The 15226-nt window shown below is 38.9% G+C and overlaps 2 protein-coding genes across 5 annotated transcripts in view; one reads left to right on the forward strand and one right to left on the reverse strand.

Annotated features, from left to right (window-relative positions):
• LOC146005271 (uncharacterized) overlaps positions 1-15226 on the reverse strand; it is a 544895-nt gene that overhangs the window by 422729 nt on the left and 106940 nt on the right. The window lies entirely within an intron of this gene.
• Positions 1-15226, forward strand: part of LOC146005273 (uncharacterized) — a 218900-nt gene that overhangs the window by 130481 nt on the left and 73193 nt on the right. The window contains exons 2-3 of the mRNA XM_083144389.1: positions 4218-5496; positions 10457-10588. Of these exons, the coding sequence (XP_083000515.1) occupies positions 4218-5496; positions 10457-10588 (1411 nt within the window). The remainder of the gene's footprint in view (positions 1-4217; positions 5497-10456; positions 10589-15226) is intronic.

Consider the following 15226-nt stretch of genomic DNA (forward strand, 5'->3'; position numbering starts at 1 on the left):
CGTATAACTAAGGGAAAGTGTACAGATCAGTAGCCGCCAAAACATCAATGCATACGTTGCAGAAAATCCAGACGCGGTTATAGCAATTACATCAAATGACTCAGCACAACTTAAAATCTTGTTTTTATGAAGATCTAAACACCTATCCGCTAAGCATAAACAGGATTTTGGCCAACTACTGCGACAGGGCTGGTGAATTAACGAACAGGTTTGTGCATTTCAATAGCAGATCCTCACGGTTATCTCACATAAGCTAAGTTTAGAAACCAATCTCTCTTTCGTATTATTAATATTTAGCGTAGCTTTCTTACGAACAGGCACTCACAAAGAACGCCAACGCCGGGATTTAAGCCCGTGAACTTCGGTGGCGATATCGAAAGTCGATCATTTAATGAGCTCGGCCGCGAGCTGCCCAAACTATCTTTCGTACTATATTAGAAGATATTTATTTTACTAGAAGTATCAGGTGGAAATGGAAAAATGTAAAGCATGAATCATTTTCTTTTTCTACATTCAGCAATATCAAGGTAATTCTTGCTGTATATGTACCCTTATTTGGAAGAAATAAAACAAATGCTAGTCGATGACTCAGAAGTGAGTGCAATACTGTAGATAGTCTCCGCTATATCCGCCGGTGATACGTTCAAGGACCTATCGCATGTAGTAGCGACTCCTACATATGTCACATTTCCTTAACATACCTAGGATAAAGTTTAACCCTTCGTGGGTCGCGTGAGAAAAGTTACGTCGATGGTCGCGCACGGTGCAAGATACAAGGTTTTTAAAATATGTTAAATTAATGTTCTAAAAGGTCAAATCCTCAATTGCTACGATTAGGTCTTTTTTTTTCAACAATTGACATTCTATAAAGCTATAAAAATTGAAATTCTATAAAATTATAAAAAAGGTACTCTTCGTTAGTCGGGCACGGAATGGCAGACCGGATTTCTAGTAGGTACGCCTATTGTCGAGCATGGACTGACAGCAAGGAACTCAACGAACCCTCCCTAGCGGCTCCATGATCTTACTAACACTGAAAACAAAACTGTGGTGTAATAAAGGAAGGTTAGAAACTCGGCTAGACAGAGGGAGGGTGTTGACAAAACAAACAATTGATAAATAACGACGTTAAAATCATACACCCGGAAGAGAGACCGTGCGCGACCAACGCAGGATTAATTGATGAAAGTACCCACAAGATATTTTCACAATTACTTCTATAAAAATATAATTTTGCACTTTCTCGGCACAATTAAGCAAAATTCACAAAATTAAGGATCATTTTTACCATGTCCGTATTTAGAGGGGAGTTTAGGGTTCAACTTCTGGTACGTTGGATTAATAACAGTATAGAAACCAAAATCGGAGGCTCATTCTCAAATACCCAAAGCTTTACATAATTACAACAGGGAGACAATACTAACAAAACCTTACCTTGAGATGAACCAGATAAACGTTTCAAACGTTTCGAATTCCTGAAACTTATGCGAAACAGGTTTCATTTTTTGAATCAAGACTCACCCGTGACCCCTCCACTCTCACTTATGGCCGTCCTCTTTCAAGTATTGTTCCCTGGTTCAAACTTAAAATTCCATTGCCCAAAAAATTCATTTTCCGACATCTAAATTCTTTGTGTTATTGTATAAGATGTCTTAATCCTCCCGTGACAAGATTTGATTTATTTTTCTTCGCCTTTCTGCCACTCTTAGGCTAATCGCGAAGATGAGGATGAGTGATAATATAATGAAGGGACACTCACAAAGAACAGCCATGCCCAGGCCTGGATTCGAACACCCTCCCTTGACAAAAGTTCCAACCTGCGACCTCTGGCTTCGTAGCCGCCCCTCGGACACACAGCGGTCCCATAAAAAAACCTATAGTGGATAGTAGCTATGCATCATGCATCAGTTGTGGGTGAAGCTTTCTCCAAAAGTCTTTATTTTTTCCCCCTGTCTATGGACATAATTTTCACAACACTACAATAACACGACAAATCCAAACAGTCAGATCCGCAGATGATTGAAACCACAGAAATCTAACATGTTGATACCAGAACTACTGCATGTATATGAGCAATGTGTGCAGAAGAAACCAGCTTCAAATTTTCACCATATTTACTTCGATATGTGCATGTATGCACGAGCACCTGCACATACGCCATTTACTTTCTCCATTGTCAGGTAATAATAATTTGCTGTCGCACGCATTTAGCAAGAAGCCCACGACGAGAACCGCAAAATGTCTGCAAAACCTATTACCAAGTGTACCCGCCAGCAGCTTTCTTCGCTAGGTTAACACCGTCAATGTCGTGACAGTCGATGCGAAGAAACACCCACCATGTCCCTTTCTTCTTTTGAATACAACTTCATTCTTTTTCGAAGATGGTGTCCACGTCTTCGAGAGACCACAGAAAGCTCTTAACAAGTTTGACTAGTTTGTTCTTTCTATTGACAACGTCGTCGACAGTGACACATTCAATCATATGGATAAGTTCACGAAGTACAAGATCTCGAACTGAAACAACGCTGGGAATGTATTTCTCTCTCTAAAATTGTACTAAATAGAGAAGGGCTAAATAAAAAAAAACTAGTGTGGACGTCATGGGACAACTCGTGTGGTTTTCAAATATTTTTAACAGTGTATCCACAATCTCCATGCCCTCAAACTATAATTCTAAATCTGCCATGGGCGGGAAAAAGATTTCAACTACAAAAAGATGGTAACACGATTAAGCCTTGTTTGCATGACAGAGAAAGACGCTACATGTTGCCCAAAGCAGTCTACATTTCAGTTATATATATATATATATATATATATATATATATATATATATATATATATATATATATATATATATATATATATATATAAAGGGGAAAGAAAAAAGTTTCAACCCTCTACCAGGGTCTTCCTCAGACTTGAAACCAAACTAAAACCACAATTCATTTTAGTTTGGTTTCAAGTTTGAGAAAGACCCTGATAGAGGGTTGAAACATCACGTTGTTAAGGATTTACTTACTGAAATATAGACTGCCTTGATCAGCATATGTAGTGTTTATTCTACAAAAAGATGATTTTACAGAAGAAAAAACATGAGGTTAGAGATGAGCTTTAGCATATATCCTATTTACAAGTTAGTTACACGGGCCACTTCAATAACCCAGAAAATGAAGTAAACTCATTTTGGAAAATTTGGACTAATACACCTTTCACCCCTAGGACAGAAATATCTGGCTCAAATTTGCTACTCAGCTACAAAGACCAGATACTTAATGCAGCAGTGGATATTCATAGATGCGATGACAATTTTCGTCTATGAAGTTATTCAAAGGTCAATTTTAATCTCTGTCAACATTCGCGAAGGCAAAGAGAAAATAATCACTTTGTTAAGTATGATAGAACTACGCACAGGATTTACGATCACAGGATTTCACTAAATAGTCACACTGACCCTATAATACTTACATTCGCACTACTTACCAGTAGCTGTTCCAAGAAGGTATATGTGTTTTAAGAAGCAGAACAAAAATACACCCACGACTTATTAAAAATACTATCACTTAATTGCTACAACACATACAACCTCTTGGAACAGCTACTGATTAAGTTTCGTGGCTGATAACTACTTATGTTACGATATCGCTTCCAGCAGAATTTTCCCCCTATAGCAAGTGAGTACGATACAATATCAAAAATGTTTTTTTTTTTGTTTTTTTTAACAAGGAGCACACTGCCGAAATGCAGAATATTAATCAGACGTATAGACCATATGAGACTTGTAATTGTCATGCTGAATACTTAAATACATGTTCACCAATATTATATAACCAATTACCATTGAATTGATTACAAGAATGTGAAATGTCTGAGCTATGAAAATGAAGTACCGAGAATCGTTGTATGAAAACCAGAGGAAGAGTTTTCAGTTTTGTTTAAATAAATTCCTTTGAAGAGATCTATTTGAAGTCAGATCAACACATCTCCATTCAGGAGAAAGGTGGAGTCACGTATCTCCTATTCCTAAGAATGCACTATTTTTCTCTCCTGTAAATTTGATTATTTGGAATTTCATCCATCTGGCTCTCATGCGACGATTTATGGATGATATTTTTAACATTCATGTAAATAAATAATTTTGCATTCACCTGTCAATTATTTCATTATTTTGTAATCGTAAACTTCAAAGGAACTAACGTGCGTCTTTCTTCTCTTTTCAGGGAGCAATACCTCTTCAACGTATTCGAAGTCATCGTATCGACTTTGGAATCGAAGCTTCAGAGGATAGAAAATCTCGACAAAGCAGTCGAGCACCTTATGAGGCGGGTCGAAGCCTTAGACTCCCGCGTCACGAACAACATCGACAAAACAGATTCCGTAATCGAGAAACTCCGGTCCCTGGACCTCAAACTATTTCAAGGCAGGCCCGTCCCGAACCAAACGAGGAACGGCCTGTCCGACGGCAAGAGAGGCGTAGAGAGCCTCGACATGAGGCTCGTCTCGCTCAACAAGAAGGTCAGCGACATCGACAACAAGCTGAGCGTGCTGAAGGACCAACTGGACACGAACCTCCTCCCGGCGGACGACATCAACGCGGCGGCGAGCGAGAAGAGGCCGACCAGCATCGACATCTCCAAAGTCATCAACACGGAGGCGATGCAGCACGTGTCGCGAGAGCTGGAGACTCTCAGGGGGACAACGGCGAACGTCGACAGGAAGTTGCAGTTCCATATCAACCTCGTCTCGGAGAATCTAAGTAAGGTTCTCTCCATGGTCGCCGATGTCCACGATGCGGTTGTGGAACCAGAAGAAGCCACAGTCCCACCTGCAGTCGTCCAGGTCTACAGGAACAGGTCGACGGGAATACCTCCGCTGAGGAACAGCAAGCTGGACAAGCTGGTGCGGCAGATGAACCCGATCTTGTCGGTCTCCGAGAAGATGGACGAGGTGTGGGACGTCGTCGTGGGCACCAAGAGCTCTGTTGACGACCTCGTACCGAAATCCGACGAACTCCTCACCCAGACCCAGAGGCAAGAAAGAGCGATCAGCGACATACACGCCGACCTGCGCGTCAAAGCCAACAAGATCATCCATAACCTGGACATGGTCGAGAAGAGACTCAAGAAGCAAGAAGACGTCTCGAAAGATATAGTCTCCCTTGCGCAGAGACCCGTTCCTGCAGAACTCCTCCTAGACCCGACCATAGACAGACTCGTCGAGTACGATCCTGCGCGCTATGCCATAGACATCGACGAGGCTTCCTTGACGGAAACCATGCCCATAACCACCCCGTCGACAACCACCTCCAGCACCACTTTCTCCACGAGCGCACCACCTTCGACCACGGCCTCTCCGGGTGGTACCACACCTGGGTTCTCATCGTCGACCAGGGCCGTGCCAAGGAACCGTGGAGTCATCTTCCCGAGCGTCAAGAACAAACCATCTCCCGCGAACACCACATTCACCACGGACGCCACCGTCAGCATTAAGGATGTCAAGGTTAGTATTGTTCTCAGCGTAATTCCCCCTAATCACATCCGCTGGCACTGTGCTGAAACATATAATCACAAAATAATATATGGTATAAGAATGACTCGTAATCGAAGCAATAATGTTCGTTGTGCGTGTTACACGAAATATTCCAGTATTACCGAACCAGAGATAAATCCTAAATAATACTACGCTTTGATCAGAAAAGAAAAGTTACCGAAACATAATTCATTCATTAAATGTTTCCTTCGTTTAGTAGAATAAAAAGTATTCCTAATATGCAAAGGTATTACAAAGCAATTTGACAGAAATTACAAGTAAGTAAGGTCATATTAAACCTGCAATAAATAAATGAAAAATAATTACAGCTTAATGAAACATGAACACAAATTTATTATTAATAGTACGCAATAAATCAAAGCTACAAGTAACTGATATATATATATATATATATATATATATATATATATATATATATATATATATATATATATATCATATGAGCATATATTGTTCTCATATTGCTTCTACGTTCTAGCAGCGTTGTATCTTGTATTGTTGACGGAGAATTGAGAATCAGATCTTTCTTAAATTACTATGCGGCCCTGCAAATTCTTCCCTCTATGCTTAACTACCCACTTCGCCACTTTCTATACGTAGGCCTAAATAAAATGCAGGACGCTTCAGTTCTATCATTACGAAAGTTCGCTCATAGAATTTAAAAATAAATCCACTGACATTCACAGAGGCGAGGAAAAGGTCAGGCGAATTAGGCATCTGTCAGGCTGTCGAATTCTCTCACAAATAATGCCTATACGTATAAGTCAGGAGTAACAGCTAAACTACTCACAATAATTCAATAAGGACGAGATATTTCACGAAAAGAGACATATCAAGGACTACTGAGCGTAGGGTTTTAGGATATATTTAGATTCAGAGGGGACCTAATAGGGTTGGGGTTCGTATCTTTCAACCCTATAAGTAGGGAGACAAATTTATGGTAAATAAAAACTGAGGAGAGCGGTAAATAAAATGTTAGATCAGCGGTATATACCAGCGGTGGAAAAAAAAAATGGCACGCACTTTTTCATCATGAGAAGAAACAACATACAAAAGAGCTATAAATTGATAAACTACTTCATTTTTATATACTGTACACATACACAAGTAATTAGCTGTCCATGTATTTAAAGGATATCCTTGCTGTCCAACAAATAAAATAATCACTACTGCACATACACAAACACATGTTGAAAATCACATGATGATAAACAAAATTCATTCATGACTGATCACAAATGACACCATTGTTTCCCTTGATGTGCGGAAACAGACTAATCTTATCGCTGCTACAGCTAGCAAGTTCAATGAAACTGGAAGTTGAGTAGACATTCGGGGGAAGAAAGGAATGCAGCTTGACAGGGAGCGAAGTTTTCGAACTGAGATTATGTGCATGGGAAATTCCAATTTGCAGCGTGTTCCTGATGTGATCGAAGATAAAACGTTCTTCAGCTGCAAGTTGTAGGAAACTTTAGGCAAACGTTTCATTACAAATTGACAGTTTGCGCGCACAACCTCGATTGCCGGTTTTTGCCTGTTTTCTACTTAATTTGATGATGTTTCACAGTTATTTCGCGAAAAAGCGTTCATTTCGTGGAAAAGCACACATTTCGCATTACTTCGCGAATAAAACTCATGCATATTTCATCATTGGGGGTGTAGTAACGTGCAGAATGTTCAAAATTGCATCTTTTTTTCACATTTCGCGCATCGCGAAAATTCAATGTCCCTACCTATAAGTCATACTATGTGTATGGGTAGGGATGCGGGAATAGGTCTTTCGCTTCCTTGTCTGATAGGATAACAATGCTGCTGTTAGGCACTGTTTTCATTTCGTACAAAAATATATACTAATTTCTGTATATATATATAATTGCCATTGAGATTTATTATATATATATATATATATATATATATATATATATATATATATATAAACTCAAGTTGTCATTTAGGTATAACCACATTCACTAAAGTCAACACACAGTACTATGAGTCATTCTGGCATCTACACAGCCATGAAAATAATATTTTCTTCTTTGCATTCAATATTATCCATTATTTCTCCAACTGTAAAAGATAAAGTATCTAGTTATTTTTGAAAGTGCTGAAATGCTTAAACATACAGTAGCAGGTAATAATTTTTATTTCTATCTCGACCCCTCTCCCCCACTTTCAAATACAGTAGTATTATACAAAATACGGTGCCTGGCAGTTTGCCCGGGTGTAATTTAAATCTTCCGCCATTCCTCCGTATTCGAAGTAACTATGCGCTTAAAAAAATAAGGCTGTAATGGGAAGCACCAGAATCCTGTTATTATGAAATTCATGCTACTTGTATGCAATGTTACAGTTCTAGTACACAAATTGTATTAATTTATATACAAATGGGACAAAACTGGAGATTTCCTTGAGAATTCTAACCGGAAAATTCCCATATCCTTTTAGACAGTCCATTACATCATTGCACACCTTTTTAGTTACTGTCTAGATAGTACGTAGAGAGTGAAATTAGCAAAAATTTCACCATAAAATAACCACATGTCATTACACACAAAGCAATGAAGCAAAAAAACATTGCTGAAACCATAACCGGATCCGCAGGATAATTTCCCTGAAGTCCAGACAAGGAAGAACGTAGACGATCAGGACGCGGAGCTGATTTATGTGGAACCGCATGTCTTGTAATTAGTGGAATCGTGTCATTAACAGGCAAAAACCGCCACTCGACTCGTGTGCTGATGGGACGTAGAAAGTGGCCAACGTGGATGCAGTAATTAAACCCGATCCTGTACTAATCAGTTAAAGGCACTGCCTTTCCCCTCTGTATTGAATAAATGGACCGCAAAGTATACGCTTCGCTTAACAAATCACGGTGCAACACTGGCGGAGAAACGCACAAGAAAATGCGCAAATTTAATTACATCGATTCTAATGAACAATGCAAAAGTTTTGATATACCGCTGCTGCAGAAATTTTCCTTTCTCAACAGGCTTTCATGATAGTTACCAAATAATACATATTTCTTCAATTAAGCCAATAATCTGGCAGACTATTCCTCCTGTTGAATTGAATCGTAATTTTACGTCAACAATAAGTGAGAGAGAAGTATTTTTTTTTGTATCTACACTGTTAGAAGTTACAGGAAAATATAAAATACCGTTACAATTTAACAGTATGCTTGTTAATCTACTAAAACGTTACGCAACAGTTTTAATGTAAATATTTTATTGTACATAAAAATTGATAATGATTATAAATTGCAGCTGCGTATACCACAAAAATATTTAAAAAAAACTCATTAAAATTTTTATTAGGAGGGGGCATTCCCTGTCAAAGTGCCCCTGAATATCAATTTTTGGATTTAAATGAAATGCTATAACTTCATTTTATCTTGCGAGTCAACAATATAAAATTGTCATTTAGATAAAAATTCAAGTATTATGCATAATTAAGTTAGAAGATAGAAAGTATTTTACATATTGTTCGTATATTTTAATTTACGTTTTGTTTTGTATTGTGTCCCACCCGTGACAGCAAAAAAACAAAAAAACAATTAACTTCTTCTTTAACTGTTACATTTCCCTTCAACTCTACTAGAATATTCAAAGCTCAATTACCATCCCTCTTATCTTAAATAATTTATTTTTCATAATTTGAAATTTCATAAAATTAAAAAAAAATATCTTTTGAAGTTAAGAGGCAGTGTTTTTATCTGTCCCACACGTGACACAAAATTGTTCACTTCTAGCTTTAAAACTGGGAAGGTATTTTAATGTTTATGTTTAATCAAACCGTTTTCAGTTTCATAATTCATTGAACACAAACTAAGAAAAATGTTGCTCAAGTATAAAAAATGTAGTCTGGGCGTCCCACCCATGACAGTGGATGAATGTCCCTAGGGTAACTTAGGCCCTCATTTCTCCAGTCAAATTATTACAGTCAAGATTAATCACGAAGAAAATGATGATTGGTGAATGATAAAACAGATGAAAGGACAAACGCAATGATACATCCATGCCATACTCAGGATTCGAACCTTGGAACTCTGGCTTTTGATGAGTGGTATTAATCGCTTCACTGCGGAGACTGACGCTTGCTTGCCTTTCTTAATATTTTTCCTGCTTCATAAGTTACAAGAATATACAAACTGAGATTTCAACTTAGAATACAGGGTAATACAGTGAAAATTTGAAGTATAATTTTATTGTAGAGGATGATCTTTTTAAATTGTTGTTTTAAGTCCACTCTATGCACAGATAAGCTAACCGGGACTGGACCTACAGTCTAAAGAGAAATCTGAACCACTGTGCAGTATGCCTCCACCGGGTATCGAACCTGGGGACCCTTGATTACAATGCAATGGCGTCATCGGAGAGGTCCACATTGTAGAGGATGTGTTAAGTTTCACCAAACACACAAACAACTGTAAAACTTATACAATGAAAAATCATCAAAGAATTATGTATTTATACCAATCGCTGCACCTTTGTCCACCACACACACAACATGTGGTGTATATGACATGGAATTGTTTAAAACCAATTTCGTATTCTTTTTACTGAGCGAAATATGGGTACAGTCATTTTGTCTATTGCATAATAGTTTCATAAATGTTACTTGATGTGTTTTAAAGAAGCTTAGGTTGTTGCCAACTTAAGATTCACCCTGTAATTTTACATACAAATTCACTTCAATATGCAACATGTTCAATATAACCATAACAGCGATAGACAGACTCTTGTCTTCAAGTGCAAGTTCATGGTGACTTGGTAGCGAAACCACATTCATACCATTCCAGACAACTAAACGTCGCAGGTGCACAGAATGCCTTAACACAACCTCTACCGCAATTAACAGACCTGAGAGCAACAGCTTAGATTAATCTGTGAAATCTCTTTGTCGACAGGGCTACTCCTGCACCGATCTGCTCAACCTTGGCATGAGGCAGTCGAGTGTCTACTACTTGCAGATCCGAGGAACCACCTACTGGTACTTAAAAGTGTACTGCGAGCAAGAAGTGGCCGACGGAGGCTGGACCGTAAGTATAGTGATTTTAATCTTAATTATTCCCATGGGAGGAGACTGCTTTGCAAATACTGCATGCTTGTGTAGATAGAAATATGGATAACGAAGCTGGTTTCGATTGAGAATTTCCTATCCTGGAGCAAAAGACAAGATGTGTAGGAGATGTTTCTCTAAGAATTTTCTTCTGCTCGTGGCAGGTAAGTTATGGAATACTAAATAAATTCCAGGAATGTAAGGGGTTACTCTTTCTGAAGATACCAACATACCAACCCATCTTCGATGTAGTACACCCTGGACTCCATTCTTCCAAACTAACGAGGGTCTTTCGTCTGGACTCACAGCCAGTATAGTCCTCTGTGGGACTTGAGTTGTGTCCTGCCCATGTGCGTTTGCAACTGTCCAATCATGAATTTCGTCTTATCACTATTCATTCTCATCGCGATTAGCCAAATTGGCCCAAAAGCGAATTAAAATTTAAAAGAAGCGTCGAAGAGTCGCGGTGAATCAGTCAGTAGGGTGTCTGCTACATGGGAGTTGTGGGTTCGAACCCAGGGGTGGGAGATTTTTAGATGGGGAATTTTTCAAGCAATGCCTCTGATGGAGAGGCTCCGAGATTCTCTCAGCCTCTAATAATGAGTATCTGGGAGGGCGTTAAAGGTAGCCGGAGCATCGCGCTGATTAGCCTCCAAAAATGTCCTAGATCGTGAATGTGGGGGGCCCTACATCCATATCATCTCCCCAAATCCTTCACAGAAATGTTGAAATGTGCACGGGTTAGACCTTCACCTTATACGATATAAAGCCGTCCTTATTACCAATACTACTTTGTTCCTATCTTGGGAACTAAACCTCAAAGCCACGGATATGAATATATTTAGCTCTGAAAGAAATAATGATCCTTTCAACTCGATCACTCTGCTGATATTTGAACAATGCCGTTTCTGCAGGGGCTCGAACCTGGGAACGTCAGTAGCGAGATGGTGAACCAACCGTGGCTGCCGAAGCAATTGCAGATTATGCGTCAAGAACACGGCAAACATTATATTACATAATGAAATAACGGAAGAAGGCACATGTTTACCAGTTGAAGACAGAGATTGAAACAAAGCGTTGGCAAATATCTCTGTACGTGTGGTCTGTCATCAAAGGGAGCACAGCAGAAGGGAAAGTATAGTTCAATTGTATACGTAAGCCTTGACAAAAGATATTCTCAGTGTGTTAAAGGCCAGAATTTGATTCAAATAGAATATTTGCATTTTATACTTTCTTTTAATTTTACGTCGCTTTAATCCCATTTTACTCTCGAAAAGAGTAACTTCGGTAGCGAGATCGAAAATCAAACACTTAATAGAATAGTTACACATTTTCTGAAAATATGCTTCACAGTTCCTCTACAACGAAACTTTGACTTACGAAATGTCATGTATTTACAAATCTTCATTTAATTCCAGTGCCGGAGGTAAGGGAGTAGGTTAAGATGTGGCCCCTCAAACGTTAGGTTCCATACTACATTCCTAAAGAAACATTTGAAAAATTTGTAATATTTAAAAATGTATTAATTTTTCACACGATAAAGTGAAGAAAAAATTGACTAAGTTCACGCACAGTAAAAAGGCAATATTGACATATCCTGCAAACAAAAGTCCTTCACGAAACTAAGTAAGTTTCATTTTTTTTTTAAGTTCACTTAATGCACAGAAAGGCAAATCGGAACTGAAGCTTAAAGTGAGGTGTCTCCACCGAGTATCGTAGCAGGAATCCCTTGAATACAAGGTGGCGACTTTACCATTTTGCCATTGGGAGGTCGGTGACACACAATATGAAACATCGCTGATATTGTAATCGAACTAATCTTTCAGTAATCAAGGTGTTACTATTGTTTTTCCAATGTCAAACAAACGTGTTTATCACAAAAAAAGGAGGGAGGCACAATTCTTCACAATCAATATAATATTTTGCAAAATGATGTGCATAACTAGCGCAGAACCTCCCTTTCATAGCAACTAAGATGCGAGACAGAGTCTGACATCAATGATTTAGCGTTATGTACCACAACGAATTCTACCTTCATATTCCATAGTATTCATGACAAGAGTAGGTACGTAAAAACGATATTACGAGAGTTGTTTTTTAAGTAAGGTCCGTTTTGCAATAGAAACGAAGTAAGTAAATATTTTTTTTAAAAAAAAATATTTTTTCTGAATTTACATACACTTCCCTATTTTTCTACATAATTTCCTTGTCGGTTTACACATTTATCATAATGGACTAGGAGTTTTTGGATACCCTCCTTATAGAACTCTGCCGCCTGTGATGGTAGCCAGTTACTCACGGAAGCTGAGTTAATTTGTTGTTCTTGCGGCAAATAGTCCACTAACAAAACACCCTCCCTGTCCCAAAACACAGTTGCCATGATGCTGCTCAAATAATGGCGGGAGCCTGTGCGCGTACTCATGCCCACGCGCACGCGCAATTTCAAACGGCATTCACAAACAGACCTTGCGCGCCTAGCGACTACCACCTCTTCCGCCATCTGAAGACCTTCCTGGGCGGCAGGCGTTTAGACACTGACGAAGAAGTGCAACGACCGTGAGTAACTGGCTATCATCACAGGTGGCAGAGTTCTATGAGGAGGGTATCCTAAAACTTGTAGTTCGTTACGATAATGTTTAAAACCGGCAAGATTTGGTTAGTTGATTTGGTGTTTAAGTCCACTTTATGCACAGTAAGGCTAATCGGGACTGGACCTACAGTTTAAAGTGGGATCCGAAACACTATGTGCCTCCACCTGGTATCGAACCCGGGACCCCTTGATTACAAGGCGACGACGAAAACCGGCAAGGAAATTATGTAGAAAAATAGAGAAGTGTTGTAAATTCAGAAAATAAATGTCTTAACAAAATACATAGACCCACTTCGTTTTATTGCAAAGCGGACCTTGCTTACAAAATAACCCTCGTATTTCATTTATTTCGATTTTCTTGCGTATTAACGGTGTCGTTCTGTTTGTGGAATTATCGTTATACTTACACACACAATACTACATACATACGGGGTCAATGAATGGGGTGACATTTCTTAAGCACCCAAATGTCAACCTTCCTTCTACATAGTACATCTTAGACTGCATTTTGCACAGCTTAGTGAGGCTCTTGCGTCTACTCGCAGCCAGTGCAATCCTCTGCAGGGCTCATGTTGTGTTCTCCATATAGGTTTGTGATTGTCCTTTCATTTACCACTCATCCTTATCTTCGCGATTAGCAAAAAGTGGAAGAAAAGCGAAGTAAAATAAATCAAACAATCGAACACACACGTGGTTTATTACTTGACTTCTAGTAATAAACACAACACGGGGCCCAACGCAGTATCGCCGCCACTGTCTAATCCACAGAACAAACGAAAGAAGTTGAACGTAATCATGGCATTTCCTGCAGTAACAGCGAACGTGTCAATGAATTACCCGCACTTAAAGACTTGACTTTTTCCCACCTCCATTCATAGAACACCTCTCCCACGCGTGGAAAACTTTCTCCCGAGGTGTGCTACAAAAACATGTCAAGAATGTTTTCCTTGTGCCATCCGCTGAAGGCAATAACCATTCACAAGACCTTCACACAAGATATGACACTTTTTTTCGTGTTTATTTGCATACTGCTGGCACATTGTCACTTCTCTCTTTTGGACAATGAGTCACAAGTATACCACTAGGACCCGTGAATCGCACTTAACCTTCTTCAGGCTATTTACTTGGTGATTAATTGTAATATAAAATAAGATTCTGAAGAACTGAGAGTTTCTCCCAAACGGGTAATCAATTTAGGTTTGATCGATTCATTTAGTTTCCTTTAGTTTTTCTGGTACTTGTGATATTTTAACACAGTTTCTGTAGGAGGGGGGTATTCCGTGACGCGTTGACGGATTTATTTATTTACAAATTGGCGTTAGAATGTTTGGCTATTACATGAGTGATCTGGGTTCTATTCCCTGAGCGGTTATCTCCGACGGGATTATTTTTTAAAAAACAACTTCGCTCTGTGTTCGCCACAATTGCATACACACAAGTGCAGCACTCAACACAAACACCACATAGGATTATACTCCAGACACTAGATTCTCGTTAGTCTTCAAAATGCTGATCAATGTAGGGTTTGGGTGTTTTTGTGAATCGTAATAATTGTGAATGTTTAGATTGTCGCCGGTGATGACATCCTACAATGAATTGTGGATCTTGTTTTTATTATATAGCGTCGCTTTTTAACTTTTGACTAATCGCGCCGATGAGAATGAGCGATAATTAGATGGAATACATGAAGGGAAACTCACAAAGAACGCTCATGGCAGGCCGAGATTCGAACCGGGAACATCAGTGGCGAGAATGAAAGTCGACCCGACGACACCAAATAATTTATCAAGTTAAGGACGTACCGAAGAGAGGTGGAGCTGATGAACCGAAAAAAATTATGAAAATTTGGGGCATACATACCGGGGATCGAAACTGGGACAGCTTCGTATCGAACTCTTGCATAGTAGATAACAAACAAAACAATTAAAAACGGAAAAAACTTTATTAACAAAACTTTATAGTTTAAAAAATTAATTGCTTTAGACTGTAACTGATGACATAATGGAATTAATTACGGGACGCTCACAA

Source organism: Lepisma saccharinum, chromosome 23 (assembly GCF_977018435.1).
Source record: "Lepisma saccharinum chromosome 23, izLepSacc3.1, whole genome shotgun sequence".
Classification (NCBI taxonomy): Eukaryota; Metazoa; Arthropoda; class Insecta; order Zygentoma; family Lepismatidae; genus Lepisma; species Lepisma saccharinum.